This window comes from Phaethon lepturus, unplaced genomic scaffold, assembly GCF_000687285.1.
Source record: "Phaethon lepturus isolate BGI_N335 unplaced genomic scaffold, ASM68728v1 scaffold19642, whole genome shotgun sequence".
In the NCBI taxonomy this organism is placed as follows: domain Eukaryota; kingdom Metazoa; phylum Chordata; class Aves; order Phaethontiformes; family Phaethontidae; genus Phaethon; species Phaethon lepturus.
The window spans coordinates 792-23,960 of NW_010525785.1; the positions used below are offsets into that span (position 1 = coordinate 792).

At 38.7% G+C, this 23,169-nt stretch overlaps 1 protein-coding gene across 1 annotated transcript; it reads left to right on the forward strand.

Annotated features, from left to right (window-relative positions):
* Positions 1-7,258: 7,258 nt before the first annotated feature.
* Positions 7,259-22,671, forward strand: LOC104617520 (netrin receptor UNC5D-like; the record flags this gene model as incomplete). The annotated part of the gene is made up of 6 exons (XM_010282866.1): positions 7,259-7,468; positions 9,160-9,387; positions 12,848-12,997; positions 18,085-18,249; positions 20,077-20,255; positions 22,467-22,671. Coding segments are annotated over 6 exons (1,137 nt in total), but the record flags the coding sequence as incomplete, so codon positions are not given.
* Positions 22,672-23,169: the final 498 nt, after the last annotated feature.

Consider the following 23,169-nt stretch of genomic DNA (forward strand, 5'->3'; position numbering starts at 1 on the left):
GGTTCAGAATTAGTACCCGATTTGTGCGCGTGTGTGGAAGACGGTAGAGGGAAGTACTAAACCACGCTGCAGAACCGCTATACAAGCATATGGCCTGTCATGCAGATATCCCTAAAATGTAGATGGTTGTTCATCTGGACAGGCACAATGCTTGGATGTGGAGGAAGGGTAAACAGTGGCTTAGGGAAAAAAAAGGGAAAGAGGACAGATTGTCTTTGCTTCACAAGTTGAAGATGGATCGCCATTAAAAATGAAGTGGCTCCAGCTGTAATTTCTGAATGAAACCTTGTCCATGTGATATGGTAATCAGTGGAATTTAATTTAATACAGAAGTTAATCAGATCAATAGATGCATACAAGAAGGAAATCCTGTGTTGTTCTTGCAGAGATTTGAACGCACCATAATAGGTACCTTATGCATCTTAAATGTGTGTGAGAGAACAAGGATCGTGTTGTTCAGATGTAGATTATTTAGGACTAGTGGGTTAGCTGTCACCTCTATTCTAATCTTCATTTAGCTATTGAGGTACGTTGGTGCGAGATATACATTAAAAGACACAGAGGAACAGAGATGATATGGGATCTGATAGAGCTATGCTGGATTCACTGTTACTTTGTAGTGGAAAAAAACCAAAACCTGTCTGTGCACTAAAGATACTGGGATGAGATTATCAGCTGATTTTGCTGTAAATTGATACAATCCTCTGTGGAACAAAAACCTCATTGTATCCTGAACAGAAATCAAATTCAGGTGTGAAAATTCTTCAGTGTCTCATGTAACTGAACAAGTCAGTGAGGGAAGCTGGTCCTTCCAGAAAGACACCAAACCAAAAAGTCTTAGGGACACTTACGTGGGCTTCACTGCTATAGATCCTCTAGGATGCTTCTGGCAGCTAGAATTTCCTAAGGAACCACCAAAGGACTGCGTTCAGAGAGAAATATCTAAGCATAACCTTCAAACACCATACGCATGCTTTGATGCTGGCAGAAAGCACAGGTTATTGATGTTTGTGAAAGAAACAAAGCTATTTATTCTGGCCCAAGCGAGAACCAGAGTGAAAAGTCTCTTGCCTCCTTGCATAATTCTGACTTCACACTTAAGCCAGAAAGACTAAGCAAAGCGACGTTGGAATCGCTATCTGCTGGTTTGTTCCTTGAACCAGAACGCCTCAAGATACATCACTGAAGTTAGTTGTAGGCTGCAGGGAGTTATAGCTAGTGCATGGTTCTGTGCAGTTAGAAATTGTCACTTGGTTAACGGGACTGGGATGTGTCAGTCTCAGCACCGTTGGCTGGCAGATCTTGCTAGTTCTACCCAGCCAGGAATCAGCCAGAGCCTGTAGGTAATTACACAGAAGGGCTCCTTACCCCAAGGCCATTGTTAACATACCCCCATCTCAAATTCTCCCCACCAAGGAGGCAGGTCCACTGTATTTCTTCAAGAAAAGCAAAACAATGTTTCAGTAGATGTGACAGTAGCTCTGTGCAGATGACGGCACCGAAATACTTTAGAATTCTACTGGAGATTGCATGTCCATTCACAACAACCTATTCTTGAACCCCACAGGTTCATCACAGAAGAGCTAGCACAAGGTCTAGTGTGTGGCTACTGTCTTTAAAATGCTAGTGCTCCACAACCACCTGCTGCCAGCATATGTGCTTAAAGAGGTTTTGGAAGTGAAAAATGAGTCAGAAATACATACCGCAATCCATGTGGATTGGTATGAAGGAGAGAAAGGTTTGCCAGCTGTGGCAGAGTAGCTGGTCTTACTGGAGTCTAGAAATAAGATGAGAACAGTAAGGACTGACATCTTTTGCGTAGCGTGACACTTCAGCTTTGAGCCTTCCTTTATACAGAGGGAGCAGAGTACTCTGGTTTAAAAAAAGATTAAAATTGTGAGAAAAGGAGATGTTAGACAGAAAAAGCAGCAAATCATGATTATTATATGCTGAGTCCTATGAGGAGATAATTTCTGCTATGTCAGCACATTGAAGAGTATTTTACCCCCCGAAAATTGCCACTTGCCTCATGCTTTTTAAGTAAAGAGGTAGAACATCGTTGTGCCTCTATGGCTCTTACGTCTTGTAGTCACGTGCTAATGAAAAAGTAGATGTTCCTGAACGCAGTGAAAGGTTTGATACTCCAGTCAGAACGGGCTGAACAATCCAATCATCTAACGACAGAACCTACTGACGGGGCACGGGGAGATGAGGCATGGGCAAGTATTTGGGGCCCAGGGTTCTGGTCCCGATTATGTTACTGATTCACTTGAAGCTCTAAGTACATTTGTTGCAGTGTTCTTACATGCCTTTAATGGTGTAAAGCTCTACAAAGTATCCTGTGTGAAAACTGTATCGAACCGCACCACCTCACTCTGCAATTATTCCGATAATACAGTGTCCTTGTTGAACGTGCTCTGTATTCCATACTTAAACATATATATCCTTTACAAGGATAACTGAGCTACAACAGAAGGCAGAATCTGCCCTGAAATATCTGTATTCTTCCTCATCTTTTTTGTTTCTCCTTTTTTGCAAACTTTTTCTCCTACGCTCCAGGCACTGTCATTTTAATAGTGAGGACAGCCAAAGTGCTTCTTCATTAAGATGACCATTTAGTCACCTACAGTGATTTTTTAATATGTGCCAGTATAAGCTCTAAACATTGGGTCCCTGAGTATATAGAAACCCCCATAGTGCATTCTTCCATCAGACATAGAGGTTGGGAGCTGTATAATATATTTGTTTGGTTAGTATCGTACAAAAACTTCTTATGAGGTTAGATTGACTAAACTCTGTAAACTATGAATATGTCTCTATATTCTAAATATTAGAAAAAAGCATAACTGAGATGCAATGATTATGGAAATATTGTAAAATAAGGGTTTTCACAGATTCCAGCCATACAGTCAAAATAGAAGTGAGAAGACTAGAGAGTGGAAAAATAGGAGAAAAGAAAATTGACAGGACTGAGATGACCAGGTCTCACATTACTACTCCCCTCATTTTCTTTGTCTTTTTATTTTGTAGGAGTTTAGCAGAAATGTGAAGGTTCAATGATAATTGAACACATTTGGATGTGTAATATGAAAAATTGCATGTATTTCTGATGCGTGCTTAACTTCGAGTGTCCAATACCTATACATGGTATTCACACGCTGGAGTTTGCATACACAGAATGAAACCAGACAGTCTTGCCCGGATGTAAACATATTTTGTAATTATGTAATTTGAAAAATCAAAGCTTCGTAAATGCATGCATTTACATTCAGTGTGGTATATGAATGTGACAAATAATGTACCTTTATTTTCCAAAGGCAAAATTTTCCCATCTCACAAAAGCAACCCACAGCAATAGAATCCATTTCAGCTGTAAACTGCAGGCTTGATGGGTATATAGTTTAAATATCATGCTGCTCCTTTTTTAAATTGGTGTTTTTTAAACCGTGAATTTATTTTGCTGTTTTTCCATCAAGTTCATTTGTATGAGTGTCAGTGCAAAGGGGAGGGAAAAAACAGTATTTCAGCATCTCTAGCTGTCTGAGAGCAAGTAGTTTTGCCATCCAAGGAGCGAACTGCAATGGGAAACCCAGACCCAAGGCACAGAGGTGTTCATTACCAGACAGGCTTCACTTCCCAGGTACCACACGGTTCCTTTAGGATCCTGTTACACCATTAGGTTCCCTCTTGCAGATGCTTATGATAAGCCACTGGGAGAGTAAATACTGAAAGGCAAATACTAAAGTATTCTCTGAAATTCATTGTGTCCAGAAAAAAATGGACACTCAGCATTGTTTCCTCTTCACTTCCTTCCTTCTCCAGTTAACCTTCACAGTATTCCAGCAAGGAATTTTAACGGAGCAGTGTTTTGGGATGGAACACGCACCGTGGTACCACCACACTGGCAACTCAGGGCCTCTGCACAGCAAAACGTGCCAAGAACATCTAGCATTTGTAGCAGCATTTGCTGCTTCCGCAAGCTCGGCTGACAGCTGCTACGAACGGGGCTTTGAGTGGCACCAAGCCGCTCCTTGCGGGACTAGAAAATAAAGTGTCCCTCTAGCAGCGATTTCTAAACTGAAAATGAAACTCTAAATGCAAGAAACCTCTTTACTAGTACTTTGTAGAGGGCAGACTATTATGGGATGAAATTCCTAATGTTTCTTGACAGTGTAGTATTTTTAGAAAGAACTTTTTTTTTTTCCCTGCTCAGCAATAGTGACTATTTGCCTTTCTTTTACTGGAAAACTTACAGACCTTTGATTTTGATGGAGTTGAGGGGACAGATCTGGTTATTGATTCGTTTTACCTTGCAACAATGGGAATATTAAATATTCGCATTTGGTAATGTTTCCTAGCCCGCCTTGCCTAACAAATGTCTCAGAACTGCCTGAGAGTCTCAATACCACGTCAGTTATTACACAGAAGGACTCTTGCTACTTGCAACAAGTGTGAGAGTTCATCTAATTAACTGATTTCAGTTCATTTGGCATTAAATAATTCCCAGACGTCCCATATGTTTGTCCGTATGTTCTACAAGGGGAAGGATTCTCTAGAAGCCGTTAAAGAGCCCCTTTCAGCCCAGCTGGCCACTGGGCGGTCACTCATCCCCGCGCTTGCTCTCTCCGTGAGCTGGGCAGTCAGCAGTCACGCCGAGCGCCCTGGCAGCCTGTCCGTGGCTGTGACCAGAGCCTACGCTATTTCAGCGACTCTGGTTTTTAAAAATTTTTTTTAATTTTCTTTTTAATGAGGTGGGGGCTCTTTTAATGAGGAGAGCACTTGGTAGACTACAATCATAGTCTCCCGGTTGTCTTTCACGTCAACTTTCCTAGGCTGCTACCAGGACTTTCCTACCACTATTGACGTTACTTCTTTTTGTATCTTGTATATTTGTGTTTTGTTTCGTTCTCGATGTTTGAAAACTTTGAGCTGTTTCTGATGGGAATCATCACCAGAACCATAACTACAAGCTAAGGGTGTTTTGCTGAAAACAAAATAACCTGTATTTTGCTCTCATTATTGAAGATGAATTGTCAGGCTTTGTACTGGAGGTAACTAGCAAAATCCCACCATCACTGCCTTCCCACCCCCCCACATCTTACGCATTTGCCAGCAGCAGCCGCTTGGCAAAGGATGCGTGTGCTGGGAGAGAGATAGGATAGAAAGGCGCCAGCCAAGTTAAATAACTAAGGTTTGACTCGCTCTCTGGAAATACGCTTTTGTAACCCCTTTCCTGCAGCTGCATCAACACAGAGATAAGGCAGTAGAACGCACCAGCCTTTCCCGAGCTATGGCAGAGAGGAATCATATAAACTGAATAACTTACTGAAAAATAAATATGTATTAAAGTAGGCTTGAGAGAGTCTTAATAATGCTGAGACATTTTTCTTTGTATTTTTAAGCAAATGGACAATTTCTTAAACCATCTGGAAAGAGAGGTCATTTTTTAATCTTTAAGGGAATCAAATAACCATTTGTAAAGGGTAGCAGTGGTTGGTGTTAAGTGATGGTCTTCAGTACAAAATCAGTATTTTCCTAGCAATGATGAAGGAGTTCTGAAAATTGTTATTCATAGGCATAAACAAGTAGCTTTTTGCTTGAACTGCTTGCTTAGAATGGTTGTCCTGATACCAGTTCAACAAAACGCACAATCTTATGTGTCTCGGAACACGGTAAGACCACTGCCGGTGCTGAGGTGCTTTGCTGCAGCGAGGCCCTCAAGCCCTGTCTGCTTTGTGCTCTTTAACTCTGCCCTCCCGCTCTTGCACACTCACTCTTCAAGAGGAACATGGCAGTTACGGTAGAGGCTGTGTTTGTACTTTGATTTTTTTAGCCTAAGAATCCTACAAACACTTAGAAGCACTGAGGTTTAGGGAGCATTTATTATTATGACACTTGAAAAAGAAAAAGCCGAACTGGCCTTTTGTGTTAGCATGTTATGTCTGTCTGTTTTTTTTTTTTTTTTTTTAGCTCCAGCCTTTATCTCACAGATACTTGTACATGTAGTCTTTAGTAAGGGATGTCACTGATGTTGTTGGAAGTTTTCAAGTCTTTAGCAAGAATGGTATTTTTAACCGTGTTTTCAGAGCACCTGCTATTACAGTTATACTGAGAATGTGACCCACCGGTGATGTTAGATGGATGGGCAACTTCAGTTTTCAGGACTGGAATCCCATTTATTTAAGTGCAGGGCTACGCATAAGTGTGCCTACATGAAAGCTACAGGCACTGAAATGTGTTATCCAAGTTGGCTTGGGTAACTTGGAATTTAACGGCATAGCCATTAAGCATTGGGCAGTATGGGAAGGTTTGGTTGTTGCCGTGCTGGCTGTTACAAAGCTCTAAGGGCAATGCTGCTGTTAGCTTGTGACATGGCAGTGCAAATATATCTTAATTTTTAAGAAGGGATTTTCACCTTATTATCTTCGTTTTGTTATTGTACCCAACCTATTTCAATTGTTAGCTTTAATGTGCAAGAAGTGAGTCTTACCCGCTTTGCCACTGGCTCTGCACAGGTGTTTATTACAAGAGGTAAAGGAAGCATATTTATGTGGGACAGGGTTAAATTTAGGTTTGAATGAAACAGAAGAAGATTCCTGTCAGATACTTCATCTTTATAATTTAGCAAGCAGTTAGCGTAACCATAGGGGACTACATTGAGATTAGATGAATCCCTAGACTTCAGTTGAGCTGACGGGATCTCCACTGGCTGTAATGGAGCCCACGTGCACATACCAACTTTGCAGAGTTCTAATTTTGAGCAAAGAAGTTCTGTCCCTGATGTCTGCTATAAGTTACCTAGCTTGTTCGTTCTGCAGAATATAAATGTGTTTTCAAACCAGGGAGATCATCCCTGATGTGGAAAAATTTATGAGACTTTTTAAACCATAACTTGTTTTGTCTTCACTACTGTGAAAATATTCTTGATGACAGTCTTTGAAGGCAGAATTAGATGGTAAAACTAACAGCTGGTACATAAAGCAAGGCTTACTTGCATAGACTAATTTTAGTGTTGTATTTGGTTTAGGCAAATTTGAAAAGTACTTTAAAGACCAGAATCCTAAACTGACCATCCAATGATTTGAGTAGATGTGGCCTATTAGTTTCGTTTCATCTCCAGCTACTGCTTCTACATGAAAATTAGCACAGTAATTGGCTTGCTTATCTATTGCTGTAACAGATGAGTGAGGTACTTAGATTTTAACTAGATTTTTTTAAAATCTGCAGTTAAAGTAAATTTTTACTCCTTACTGAAAAGAGCCTGACAGTTGTTACTATCTTTTCTCCCCCCACGCAAAGCCTACAGCCAGAAGGCACAGATGTTCTCCTAGGACCAGAAGTAACTTGTGGGCCCTCAGATTTGTCTGTCAGTACTCCGTTTGCCTTGACGATACCACACTGTGCAGAAGTAAATTCAGAGCACTGGAATATTCACTTGAAAAAAAGGACACAGCAAGGAAAATGGGAGGTAAGTTTAAAGTTCTGCTCCCACTTAAAAGGCTTTAGTAACGATGGAAATGTGATTCCTCTTATTCATGCAGGTACAGGTCAAAGATTATGTAAGTGATAGAAACAGTCATTCTACAGAAACAACTTTTAAAAAAAAGTTTTTGCATTTTGTTAGGAAGCAGCTAAACTATTTTCAACTATTTTAGCAAGACGTGCAAAAAAGGGCCAACTTTATGATCTAGGCCATGTAACATAAGTATTCATTTTCTCAGATCACTTAATAATGGGGTCATTGGCTGTTGATTTTTAAAAACATTGTTTCGATAGATCATAGCTACCAAAGAGACTCGTGTCAGAACAGATCTCTGTCATGAATTTATCATGACATAAACAAAGTTAAGGAACTGTTTAAAAATACACACTTCAAGTTCTTTTTTTTTTTTTTTTTTTCCCAACCTAGAAGGATCCTTCTGATTTAAAGTCTCTTTGGACATGTCATTTTAATGGGTATTCAGTGATCACACTGTGCTTATAACCTCTGAAGGATTAGTGTACATTAAATGAAATATTTTGCTTTTTTAGTTCAGAGTGTATTTTCTAAACCTGATTTACCAGGGAAATAAAGCTTTGTGAATTCATGACACGGGCATTTGGTCATCTGTGTCTGTCCACCTGCACTTTTTAAGCCCACTGGCCATGTTCTACTGAAACTGCTTGGTAGGCAGCAGTCTCAAACATATCAAACTTTCTGCATCATTTGGGGAGACAGCCTACTAATACTCCTGAAGGGATGGCTAAAACATGAACTGAACTGTTACCCAGCATTACTGAAACCCACACAGGACAGAAAGGTTCTGAATTTCCCCACTATAAATTGTTCACCGTACATGTTATTAGAACCACTGAACCCGGTAACTAGACACAAATCCATAGTCAATCGTGTTTTATTGCAATGCTGCTGCTGGAACTATTTGGTTCATTGCATTGTGATGGGGGAAAAAAAGCAGTAGTTAAAACATTCATGGATGCCATAACTCACTCTATCCTTTTCCGCCTCCAAACCTTATACGATGTTGTTTGTTGCTCTCATTTAAACCGTTGCAAGCTCAGCTTAGTTTTCCTACTTCAGATGCAGTCAATACTCGGTCAGCTCCATCAGCGTTGGGTACAAACACCCTGGAATTAATGAGGACTCTAACATCAGATGCTAGACTGCCCAAATACCTCATCTAATGATGCTGTAATGCAGAACTAAGCATGAAAGGCAAAAGAGTGCGATAGGTAGTTTTTTGATGAAGGTAAACATAACTATAATGGATGTTCTGAAAGGAAGTCAAATACCAGCTATTGTTCAAGGTTTGCTTATTGACGTTAATCTTCAAGGTAATTTCTTAACTTGACATTGGGGAAAAAAAATCAGCTAGGAAGTCAAGAGCACTTGAACAAAGATGCTAAAACTGCTTACGCATCATCATTATTATTATATGCTGTACACATTGAATTCTGCACAATATATTGCCATAAATCCTACTGCTGACTTAGGGCTAAATGGGGAGTATTTACTCATATAGGTAGTCTACCTGCTCCCCTTCCCTGAGGTCAGCATGAGTAAAGTGTGCAGACTGGCTCTCAGAAATACTGTACGTTCCAGTTGACTAAAAATAAACAAATAATGTCATGACTCCTATTGTCCTGAATTTCATTTTGCAGGAAGTGATGTCTGTGGAAGAGGAAACTACTACTTGCTACTGCCTGTTGGATCCTTATGCCTGTCACATTCTCTTAAACAGCTTTGGAACTTATGCTCTTATTGGAGAACCGATCTCTGACTGTGCCGTTCGACAGCTGAAAGTAGCGGTTTTTGGCTGCCTGTCTTGCAATTCTCTGGATTACAATCTGAGAGTATATTGTATGGATAACACACCTTGTGCATTTCAGGTAAGTGGTTTCCCTTCATTAATTTGCTTCCAGTTATTTTTCCATAGGATGCTAACCTTCTTTATTCCTGGGGATAGTCCCTGTGCAACAGCAATAGTCCAGAACTCAAATGAATGAGAATACTGTTGGGTTTTTTTATGCCACTGCTGCATGACTTAGAATTAAGTCCCTTAATTTCTCTGCACTGTTGTTTCACTTCTGGATTTACACTGCAAGAGCTTTAGGGCAGCCAAACTGTCTTTTCATTTTTTGCCAGGCAGATTGAAACCCACTCTGCCCACACTCTGGACTAACCAAAAATAATGTAGCCATGGTTTGCACAGCACAAAGCTACAGCTGATAAGCAAGGAGCATTAGGCTGGGCTCAGTGCCTTGGCTATTGCATGGGCACAGGCAGAGCTTGCTTGCATCTGGAGCCGAGTACTACTCCACTACAAGCAGAAAATGTAAGTCATTATCATCTGATGTATAGTATTTATTACGCTCATTACCCTTAACGCTGTCATTAGTCAGTTCAGTATTTCCTCTCCTTTTTACAATTTGAGCAAGAAGAAGGAGATTGCCTCACCATCTTTTTAAACAAAAAATAAATTATAATCATGTATTTCCCCTTTAAAAAAGAAAAACCAAGACCACAAAGCAATCCTCAGTGACGATTAAAATTAGCATGATTTTTCTACATGGTATTCCAAGCCAAAACAATGACATTCACTGGCTTTTGCAGCCTTAGTAACCTCAGAAGGTTTAACAAAATGGTTTTCTTTTGGGAACTGAAATGAAGATAGTTGTGACAGATGAATTTTTGCTTCCTTTTGCTATCATACAGAATAGAAACATGTATCTTAATGAAGCACACACTAATGTCTATCTGCTGCTAATAAAAGCAAAGCCCCTGAAAGGCTTGTTACGGACTTGCAATAGCTTTGTAATTATACCCTTTATAACCCACAATTCGTGGGCTACCAGTATTTTCCTGGACGAGTCTGCGTGAAATTCAGAGGCCCAAGTTCCTTCTTAGGCATTTATGAACATGTACAAGTAGCTTTGAGTCATACGTTCATTTAATATAAACCTGTATTGTCTGATGCCTTTAGTGATTGCACTGGTTATGCTCTGCCTGTATGCATTTAGTATTGTGCCGCAGGTTTATAAAAAAATGTACAAAAATCTTTGGAACTTTTAAATATAGAGAAAGAAACTCCCACAAAATTGTGCAACACAACTATGAAAGAGGCTTACGAGGGAAATGAGATTAATCTTATACAGAGCAACCTTTTTTTTTTTCCACATTGCTTCATACAGCATGATGCAGTCTCTATCAGCGCCTTCACTCGTGCTGAATTTTACCTTCATTATATTAAAATTAAAAAACCCACAAAAACCCTCACCCATAGCAGCCTGATTTGACTGTACCATCTTGTTTTTCAAATTATTGTGACATTTAGCAAAATAATGAAGGAAACTGGCTTATTTTTCTCTTAATGCACATTAAAACAAGTAGGATTTCAAAGTTACTTGTTGCTTTTCAGTAGAAAATGTTTAGAAGAATAATTACCAGTTTTCTGCATTCACAGACATTAGAACAGGGTGTTTGTACATAACGAGATAACTGTATATTTATGAAATTATACTTCCCTTAAAAGCGTGCTGATTCAGCTTCACACTAGTATAAATATTAAGTGGTGTACATAGAAAATAAAGAAGTATTTTTTTTTATAAAGTATCGGAGCTGGGCTTACCAAGTTTTGTTCGACACTGTTAATCCTTTACAGTGCAGTCCCGTATGAGATACAAAGTTCCTTTATTTTTCACTTTGTCCCCATGTGAAAACTTACCTTAATTTTCTAACAAATGATTTTGCCCTTCGTGCAATTCCTAGTGTCTTGGGAAACCCTCAAGAGAGGGTTTTTTTTCCTCTCAAAAGAGAAAATAACCAACCAAGTCCTTTGTATTTTGCCATAGTCCTGCTGATGCTTGTGGAATTAAGGACCATATGCATTATTAAAGGTAGAGCAGTGTTTATACAACTATGGTACATTTGTAAAAAATTCCAACACATTCAGGGAATTTTGAAAATAGTTATGAAATAAGCTACTCCCTTTGCAGTTGAAAATCAAAACCTAAAGTCACCCTTCTTATTCCTTGTTTCCAGGGATGGGGAGCTAAAACACCCAGCCTTCAGGAGTTAAAACAAACTGAATGCCTGTAAATTGGTTTATAATAGAAATCCATTGTTGTAGTTTCAGAAAGCTCTAGCAGTTGTTGTATTTTCAGAAGGTCACAATGATTCCAGTAGCTTTGCTACTGACAAGCACTATATATAATTTACGTGGATAAAAAAGGTAATTTTGAGAGACTGCTTGGTAGTTGGTTTTTAAAGACGTCTCCAAGATTTCTTTTCTCACTAGTATTTTCACTGTAACAGTACAGGAATAAACATTGCGTTAAGTACAGGCAGGGGAGACTTGTTTACTATTATGTTTTAAATTCACAGAATTATATAAAAATTTAGGTTGGAACAGACCTCTAGAGGGCTGTAGTGCAAATTCCTGCTCAAAGTCAGCCCTTCCAAGATTGCTCAGGGTCTTGTCCAGCAATTCTGAAAATGTCCAAGAGAGAAGAAATGAAACGGAAGCATTTTGGTAATGTGTACACTTGGTGTGTTTCTTTCAGTGCTCTTTAAAGTCTGGAGAGTACTTTCTCACCAAAACTGCTGTCGATCTAATCTGTAACCAAGCAGACTATTTGCCGAGCATGCCTTATGCTGTCTATCTTCCTTTTAGTCTGCTGAGTAAATACTCACGGAGCTTTGTATGTCAAGTGTTTAAGGAATACTAGACACAACCTGTAGGAGTTTTTTATTCAAAAGCTTAATTAAAATACCAAGGATAGTTGTGTTATTCCAGAACAGAAGAGGGACTAAGTTGCAATGTCACCACTGTTTAAACAGTTTCCATTTTCCTCTTTGGAGGGAAATAGCTTTACCTGGAAATGGGCTGCCATAGGTCTTGCTTCCCTCTTCATGCTGATGCTAGAGAGCACTCTGGGTCATGAACTGCTGGTAATCGTCTCCTTTGTAATAGTGATCCTGTGGGATGCAATAACATAGTAACAATCAGACATGAGTGACTTTCAGTAAAAAAGAAAACTGGCTGGCTTTGATTTCAAACCCCAGAATGTGAAGACAGCCACTACTGGTCTTTCCTTCTCAAGGACTGCGCTCCTAGTCAGAAGTTATGTGGGATCGAATTTTCTTGTTGGCTACCTGGGTATCAATGTCAAAACTACCATCGTTATGCACACAAAAATAGAACTGAGATGCCTGACGAGCCTTTTAACTCCAATGGTGAAACACAAATGCCAATGACCATCGTCTGGCCCATGAGAGAAATACTCCACTGCTAGATTTGGTATTTGTTCTTAATACTGAAAAAATTCTTTCCTTCTTCTGCTGTTGCAGGAAGTGGTTTCGGATGAAAGACTCCAAGGAGGACAATTACTGGAGGAACCAAAACTTTTGCATTTCAAAGGGAATACCTTCAGTCTTCAGATATCTGTCCTTGATATCCCTCCTTTCCTTTGGAGAATTAAACCATTTACTGCATGCCAGGTACTTACCAATTTTATCTGTTTACATGTGAATTCAGAGGACGTAAGGATTTTCACTGGCATGGGCATAACCCAAATGAGACAGCGGTCCCTTTTGTTTTTCAAAGGTGTCATTTCAATCTCTTGAGTATGCAACAAAAATGCATTGCCCTATGATTTGGCAAACACAGATTTCATATATAACAGAATGCTTTAAATTTTTAATTTTTCAAAAATGCAAGCTTGTACTTTTCCTCATTTCAATTACCTCCAATGGAAGGCCTATATTCTTGTTAAAATTTATCACTCATGAAGATGTTTTTCATATCTTTGTCATTCCAATTTCGATATAACTATGAATATATGGCTAAAAATGACATTTAAATGCTTACATTTAAATGTCATCAATTCAAATTACAGCACATATCATATACTAAGAATTAAAACCAAGGAAGAGCAAATTATTTTTTCTGAACTACATTAATTAAAGAAGCTGTTGAAGACAGGGAAGCAAAAATCAAAACAAAGTAATTTCTAAGTATATTGGTTACTGGAAATCATAAGCAATGTGCTGGCACATAGAGTGGGATGGTCTTTTTAAAATACAAAACTTAATTAGACTATATAATCTCTCTTTTCCCAGAAGCATATAGAGAGACAGTTACCTATCATTCAGTATTTTGGAAAAAAACCCCCACAACTTTAAATGTATTGCCACATTCTCCAAAACATGGAACATGGGCTCTGAAACTTATAAACCCTGATCTATATCCAGATAAATTCTTACATTCTTAAGAAAATAAGGATAATTTCTGCTACAAGAACTTGAAAGAAACCACATAATTTTCAGCTTCATATGAAGAACTGCGTGTTTTTAAGTATTTTCTTTATTCCACTCACTTAATTGCATTTAAAAGACAAACTGATCAGTATTAGGATGTCCCACTACTATATCAAATACCTGTCAAAACTAGTACCTTCCCGAGCGCAAAAAAAAAAATCATGGGAGTTTTCTCTTAATACAACAAACGGAGTTTTGCCTCACACCATATTATAAGCACAGCTCCATACTTTGATTAATTTATTGTCTCTTGGCCCCTTGTACAATCCTGGAGAACAAATCTGCATGATAGACCTCAAAGCACCGTTTAGAAAGAGTCTGTTTTCTGAAAAATGCTCTCTAATAGCTGTTCGATAGATTTGACCTAAATATATGTAGCGTTATCTTATGTCGATCTCTTCTGACTGCTTTAGAAGACAGACAAAGCACCTTTCACCGGCCAATCTTGCAGAATGTGCATTAGTTAAATGGCCAGCATACAAGAGAAAAAAATCAGGAAAGTTTTAATTAAACTTGTCTCACCTTGGTGACTACTTCAAAAACACCACATTACTTTGGTGAATCCCTAGACTTTTCTTGCAGCCAAGCAACTTCATTAAGTAGCTTTAGAGACGAACACTTTCACTCCCCTATATTGGACACAGTAGAAATTACTGCTCGTATTGTTTGCTGAGACTCTTGCAGAAAAGCATTGCAACTACATAAGGAGGAACAGACACTGAGAACGCAAGTAACACTGTGGTATGATAAATTAGAAAAATGGCCTGCAGAAAAGAATACTTCCTGTGCTGTCTGCAAACAACTTTGCTGATAGGAAGAGGTTTTGCTACTCTAGCTTCCATGTTTCTTTGCAGGAGGATTATTTCTGCCTGGTAATTTCTGCAAAGTTGTTGTTTCTTTGGGGCATTACCTCCTTTGCGTGCACCAGGGACTCCCACCCAGCAAAGTTCTGAGAGTGACTTAAGGCCTCGAAATACTTCGTGTGTGGTTCAGCATTTTTCTTAATCCTGTGTACAAATTCTATGAATAAATATATTGCTTATGGTATATTAAACTCAGGTGTTTTTGTTCTCGGTTGGCAAGTAATAGTCCAGAGTTTCCAGTCAAAACTGACCTGCAGGGCACTGTTAAAACAAGACACGATAGCCAGTGCAAATTTCTCTGTATTAATCTTCATGCGTTGCAAGGACCTCACTTTGCAGAATCTAATGTAAGCGGCACATGTAATGGCACATCTAATGTAAGTTCAAAGCAGCTATTAAATTTATTGCTGCAAGATAAGATAAAAACAAAAAGTGGGATGAGGGAGCCATAACCCACAGAAGAATGCTTAAGTGCTGTGCTTGCTTTACGGCAGGCACAGGATGGCACCCCTGCCGAAGATTTATCATAGCAGGCACATTACCCATTCCCTCAGCAGCCGCTCAGGAGTAAAAAGCATCATGTGCATAACCTCTAACAGAATGGTCTGACAGTGCTGATACTGAAGCCAAATAAATATTTACTTTTATAATTGAGTATAGTTTGGATAACTTGGAGAGATGAGAAATATAATAATTGTTTCTAACAGAAACTGCAGAACAACTTACACTGGCTTTGTATTTCCCTCTCAGTGAAATGTCCCAACTCTGTTGGCAGCTCTGATTTGGTTCCAGCCTCTTTTATACGTAAAAGAATCTGTTTCTTCATGTGGAGTTTCTTCCAGTGTTTACTTATTTTCTCTTCCTATGTACCACACTTTATAAACAAGCTGGCTGTTCTGGTTGTCCAGAACAACTGAAGAGACTCTATTCCATAATTGTCTATTTGGTCCACCAAATGAAACCATTATCAGATAGTACAATGAGAAATGATTTACATTAATCATTTCTCAGATAAGTAAAGATCCTGCTTCAAGGTTTGAGCAGATGAATAAATCATTGTGTAACACCGTGGCATAAAAGCAGTGGATGGCAGGTGCTAGTCAGAATTTCTCTAAATGCATTTGTTTGTCCCCGCCATCCTGCAGGAGCAGATGCTGAGTGCTTGGCATCCTTCCCACCACTTTCACAAGTAACTAGGAGGAACCCTTAAAAACTGGTTGGGTGTTGGAGCAGGAAGAGGCTGTGACAAGCATGTTAAGAAGCCAGACAGGCAACTTTGGGGGTTAAAAGCAGCTGTCTGCCTAGCATCTTGTGTCTCTTGGAGGATCTAGTGTCTGTAGCTATGGGATGATTTACATTCCCTCTGTTTGCTGGGAACTTAATTATAAAGGGAGAATAACACTGAAAGCATTTCTGGAATACTTTAAACACTCATTGCTTCACCATGCTTTGCCCCCCTGTATTATGTTTCATATAATTCTTTTCAGCAGAGTGATTCTTCCACTCTGAATGAAAGCAGAGATGATTACTCTGGAAAAATCTAATTACAGTTGCTGCACTTCTAATATTTTGCTAATGTTTTCTTTATCGCTGTTGGTACCTTGTTACTGCTACCAACTCTGGATCTAAACGCAGAGCTTATCATTATCATTTAGTGCATCATTACAGGTAGCCTGAGACACTCTTAAGAAGCAGTAAACTGCATTATCAGCTATGAGTATAATGATATTCTCCTTAGTTTAGACTTGACTGTACTTTAAAGTATAGGTTGAGGCTGATATTTGAAGCTGTATATTCTCAGATTACCAGTGCATGGCTAATTTCTTCAGGGACATAGAAAAGATCGCAACCGAAGCCCAATAAAAATTGCTTCTAGGAAGATGAGAATGAAGAAATGCATGTTCTCTGAGCTGAAGGCTCTTAGGTGAGCTGCCATATATAAACTTGAGTTTATATATATAAAAGAGTTAAGTGCATGGTTTACTTTATGACAAGTGACTAGTTGGTAGGTCAATCAGTTGTAACTATATCAGTACTAAATACTGAAGGAATTATAGCTGCTTACAGGCGGCACGTTTTATGTCCTTGTCTGTGTCACTTATTAACCCTTTATAAAGCTCTGTAAAATGCAAGCAGAATGCATGACGGGTTAAATTTCCATATAGTAATTATTGTATTTTCTTTGAAGGATAGGCTTCACATACCATTTAAATCAATTGTAACATTTAAAAATAGTGCGTGAAAAAGGGACAGAGTAATCTGAAAACTCATAATACTCCTCTAGAAAAATTATTGTAAAAATCTTTAAACTAGTTTTCTTGTGTTAGAGTAATTGCTCATTGAAGCTATTTAATGCTATCCCATAATCATATGGGTGAATGCTAAAATATAACAGAATGAAATATTAGTATCAGTCTTTTTTTTCCCTTTTACATTATTCTCCAGGTTGCCAATTCTACAGTATTTTCCAATACTTTGAAATTAATAGAGAACATGCTTGGTTTAATTGTTTTTACCATGTACATGCCTTCATGGCTACAATGTAGAAGACCATAGCGGGTTTATAGCTGATGTTAGCTTGTAAAGAAATTTAAAAAAAAAAAAAAAAAAAAAAAAAGTGTTCTGAAAGTGTACAGAGGAGACCAATAAGAGAACTTTGGTATTTACAAAGTAGTCGTAAAACAGAAGTTAGCTGCCCCTATGTACTTCTCCTGTCTATTTCCATACATTTTTAGGAACTCAAAGCAACCAGAGATGCTAGAAATCGCTGATGATTAATTGCTGCAGTTGTCTATATAGCATTTGATGAGGGCATTCATCCCATAAGCTGTCTCTGGCTGAAGCAGAGGAGTCACTGAAAGTAGTCACAGACTATAACAGGATGAAACGTAAGAAGTAAAACTGAGACTCACCAGTGATGTGCAGTGGGCTGCACGTGACTACCCAGGCAAGTGGGTGCTTTTAAGTTCGGATGGAACATAATACAGAAGATCTGCTGTCATGCTCTATGCTGCATTAACTTACAGAGGAAGTACAGTTCTTGATGGGAAATTCCTTTTTTTGGATTCTGCAGTACAAGGTGATGGCAAGGAGACACAGAGTAGAGTAAGAGTTCTGATCCCTGCCTGGGAGGAGTAAGTGAAGTGCATCTAAGTTTCATTTTACATGAGAGTCTCTCATCATTTGTGTCACTGAATGAAACCTAAACTTTCAGTAAATGTAACATCTTTGTATTTATCAATTGAATTGTCATTTATTAGTTTTGTCCTACCTTGAGTTTGCAGGGATGCTAGTAAAAACACAACTGCAGAGAAAAATAATGGATTTTTTTCCTATCTTGTGATTGTCACCACTGTGTCTCTCACGTCGGCTCCCCCATTCTTGTGGGGTACATTTCTCTCTCAGGAAGTCCCATTCTCTCGCGTGTGGTGCAGTAGGCAGAAGCCGCTGCACTGTGCCTTTTCACTGGAGCGTTACACTCCCGCAACCACACAGCTGTCCTGCAAGATCTGCGTCCGACAAGTCAAGGGTCACGAGCAAATCCTACAGATCCAGACATCCATTGTAGAGGTAAAGTGTTCTCTCTCCTTTTTATTTTGTGTAGTATGACACATGATTCTCTCCCTCCCCCATTTTTGTCCTTTCTAGCTCTGTGTAGTTCCTCATGCCCTGCTCAAAACCGTCACAAATACAGAAAGCCTCACAGGTTCCAGCAGAAATCAAAGTATACAGATTCCACAACACTAAAAATAATTTATAGTTCAGTTGGTGGTAATAGTTTTCTTGCAGAAAGTTTCTGAATAGCTTGCAGAGCATTAAGAGCTGAAAATAGATGGATTGCCTGTATGCTGTTAGGCCACTGACTACGCTCTTCTTAGAGCGCGTTTGTATACACAGACTCTCTTGCAATGACTGTAGCTTTGCTTTCACAGGTGAAAGAAACCAAACTTGTAGTCAAGCAAGCAGGTATGTGTCCTACAGCAAAGAAAACTTGAGCTGCTTTTGTTAGATTACTGAGCATCTTTGTTGATCATTCCAAAAACTTCTGCATTAAAGATATATACCCATTGCTCAACGCACTATGCAGAGAATGCAGCAACTAAATAAGAAAACCACAAACATCAATCTGTAGAAAAAGATCCTCAGAATATGGCCAAGCATATTTTTCCAGTTCTTTATTGTTATTTCATAAAAAGTTTCTGTCATTCTCTATGTATCTCAATACAATGTTGCTGCTGTCTTTTTTTCCCCTGTTTTAATATTTTATTTATTCTTCAAAGGAACCTATCTGTCCACAAGTCCCCAGAGCATGTTACAGTGCTGTCTTCAAATGGATTGGCTAGTATGGAAGGCTTTCTCATGCCTATCTCAAAAAGTGATTGAAGAGTAAGGATAATTTGACTGTGAAATAAATATATAAATAACAACTGAATACTTGAATTGCTCATTGCTTTACAATTCCCTGAACTAACCAGGTAGCAGCAGCTTATCTCACATGTGCAGGGTATGGAAATCTACTATTGTTCTGCATATTTAATGTAAACAGTCAGACCATGCAATATATCTGCAGCACTGCTATTACTTTGCATGGATGAATTTTGGGATGTGTCATAAATGTTATATGAAGAGACTATAGCATCATTGTTATTTAATATTTATGCTGCATTGCACTGAAACGAATAATGCATGGAAATGTGACTCCATTACACCAGACTGGTATAATTCCATAGGAAAAGAATGATCCAGATCTATAAAAGGACCTGGATTCCAATAAAATTTTTAATATGGAAGAACTGAGGTACTTGTAGAATTTAGGGTCCATATCTTAGGCTTAAGCAATTAAAGATTTAGAAATCCATATGTTTTTGTGGCATTCCATCTACCAATCACTGCTCTATTGGACTTCATCTGTAACACAAAAATAAACCAGAGGAGGAAACTTGTAGAAGGAAAATTACACTATTTAAAATGTTTTTATACATAGGTGTTTGTGATGTTCTAGAAGTTCCCTCATAAATCAGAAATATACCTTTTAGCTATTTAATTTTCTGTTGTCAATTCTACAAACTATAGCTGCCATCTCAGGCTCAGGTTTGATTCTTTCTTCCTCCAAAAGCAGAGTTGGTAACACCAATAGGTATACATAGATAGGCTCACTAAGGGTAGATCCCTGCATAATAAGGCAGCAAAAAGAGTACAGAAGTGTCTGCACGTGCAGCTATTCTCATTCTGTGACGAGGCTGCGCAGAAATCTTGTCCCTGTTCCCCACTTCCAAAGAGCAGTGTATGGTGGGACTCTTGGCGCTACCTGTTGCTGTGCTGAAGACAGCCACCTACAGACCCAAGGTGGACAGAAAGCCTGATGCCCTAACTGCTTTCTTTTTATATTCCGTGTAGAATGAAAGAGAAACCATCACTTTCTTTGCACATGATGACAGCAACTTCCCTGCACAGATGGGTCCAAAAGCATTCAAAATCCCCTACTCTATTAGACAACGAATCTGTGCAACATTTGACACACCCAATGCCAAAGGCAAAGACTGGCAGATGTTAGCACAAAAAACCAGCATTAACAGGTAATGGAAGGCAATTTTGAAAGGTGAACATTTACATATGCAATGGGAATATTTGTTTGTTTGCTAGTATTAAAGATGTGTGCATAGTAATTAACATACTTACTCTCAAGGATAAGCTGTAGTTCATACATTATTTCATATACGACTAGCTGCTGAAAACAGGAACTGCTTTCTCCTCTGAATAAACCTGTGCGCCCTGTCCTACCCGATGTCTGCTTCTAAGGTTAGTTTCTTTGCTCTGGACTGGACCTTTTCTTTGTATGCCTACAAGAGTGTGGTCTTGGTAAAGCACAAGGCTGTAGAAAGATTTTGGCACTGTTGTGTAGTATGACAGCAGTGGTTTAAAGGACTTAGGAGGTTGCATGTTCTCTCAAAAAAATCATATGGCCTGTTGCCTTGGCTTCCACCTATGTATTTTGTATTCTAAAATGCACTACACATTTTGCAGATTTTTTTTTTTAAAGGAAAAGGCATATTTTAAAAAGTCAGTCATGCTCTTCTGTTATGAGTAATAATATTATGATTATTAAAAATGAGAGATGTTGTGAAAACTAAATCTACTACTTATCTTGCTTTTTCTGCTTGGCTAAATTAAATTGGTTGAGGCAGTTCACTCACAGAAATATTTTCTGATTGTCAAAAACACCATAAGTATGTTCCCAAGAGGGTAGAGGAATACTTGTATCAAGCAAAGTAAGTTTTCATTGACTTGTTGCTTTGCATGGAAATCTCAATAAACCACATCTGAACCAAAGAACAAAGTAATTTATAGTCTTGCAGCAGTAAGAGTCAGAAAATTCTGCTTTACTTATCAGCGTTTACTACCTGTTATCTGTAATCTCCCCTGGTTTCCATTCCTCATGCATAGAGGGAGCTAGAGGAGATTTTCTGCTTTGTTGGGAGCATACTAAGGAGATTACACTGACTTGTGTAAGACCAAGTTTGTGATAGCCCTTTAACTTTTGATTCTGTGTTGGAGACACCAGAGAGGGTCTTTGCAAAATCTACTTCTATAAAATCAATTTCATAAATAGAAAAAGGAAGTTGTTGAGCCGTTTAAACAACCCAAAATGCAGTTCTAAAACCAGACGGTAGAGCATAAATATGTGACTTCATAGATTTCCGCATATCTGCTGTACAGCATAATCCATTAGTGTTGTCATACTATTTCCCCCATCTATTTCAAAATATGCCATAGTAGTAGTTCTGTTGAAGTCAAGGTATTACTTGACAAAAGCCTGGCTTTAGTTCCTCAGTTTAGACAGTAATCTGTTCTTTCAATGTGCCAAAACTGTTCATATCGTTGCTACAAGGAACTTTGTCAAAGCTGGAATTGTACTACACGTACACAGAGGCACAAACTGTTCGCTGTATATTAACTTCGACTGCCAACAGAGATGAATGTACAGAGGAAAGATTAGTGAAGCTGAGGGGAAAAAATGGTGTCTGCCTGTTTTTTACTGATGGGGAACAGTCCAAAAATGGTCAGTAGCAAATATTTAGTTATCTTGGAGTTGGTTTAACAAAACCAAACAATAGCTTTAAAGTCCAAGTTTCCTCTTCTGTGCTATAGGTTTATTTGTTTCTTCTTGTATTTATAGGTATGTATCTGTATGTCATACAAATGCTATAAATAACTTCCATGCTTCTGAATGTGAAAGTAATGTATTTATTTGGATGATTATGTCCAAAGCCCATAAACGGAAGGACTTATAGGGTAATGTGTTTGTTTTACCAAATTCTTTGCAAATACCATGCCTGAAAAGTCCTAAAACCTACATATTAATAAAATACGTGAAGATGGGACACTTTTTAATTTGTAAATTTACAATCACAAGCATCACTTTAACTTATATAATTCCTCTCCCTGACAAATACTCAATGAGTTTACTAATGATGCTTTCCAGAACTTATTTTTTTCCAAAACTATACAGGATGGTCCTGCTGGCCAGCATTTACATACCTCGGAATATACAACTTCCGTGTTTGTTCTACCTCTGCTAAACTGAGCAAGTGACATTTGAAGAATAAATGCACCAGCGTCTTGAGGGTTCCCTCCACTTACCTCACCTAGGTCTTGCTGAAGGATTTTTGTTTTTCAAAAACATCTATAGTGCTAGGCACAACAGAGGGCACTTTCACATTTGTGGTAGCTACAGTACATACTGTTCCTCCTCCTTTTTATTTCACCTTTTTCTCCTCTCCTTTTAGGAATCTCTCCTATTTTGCTACTCAAAGCAGTCCATCTGCTGTCATTCTGGACCTCTGGGAAGCCCGACATCAACATGACGGAGACCTTGACTCCCTAGCCTGTGCCCTGGAAGAAATAGGAAGGACACACTCCAAAATCTCAGACATAACAGAAACTGAGATTGAAGAGCCTGACTTCAACTACAGCAGACAAAATGGACTTTAGTCACTTTTTTCCATTCAAGAACTGATGGCCAGCTTTGACTATTACACTAGGGAATCTTTTTGGCAGGGAGGAAAAAAGGGTTTCTGCACACTGTGTGTATGGAAACAGACACTCGTTTTCCACAAAGCAGTTTTCAGTTGGAGGAGCAGAAGAAACCCTATTTAGAAATCATCGCAGTAGTAAGGAAAACACAGGCTTCTCCCTGTCTTCGCTCATTTAAAATTCATGTTTTAATGTCAAAACCAAAATTACACATCTATCATTCCTGGGGCAGGAAGGAGTGAGATATGGAGCCATAAAAGGTAAATATTACGACATAATGTATTTAGGAGACAGTAATGCTAATATAACGTCTAGTGAAAATCGGCAAATATGACATTGAATATTTAGAGCCACAAGAGGTTAATCATAGTTTAAAAGTTTGTTTTCCTGGGGCCTTGGCTCCCCTTTGTCCTGCATCTCTAACTTACCACACTTAAAGAGTAGGTTTAAAATGTC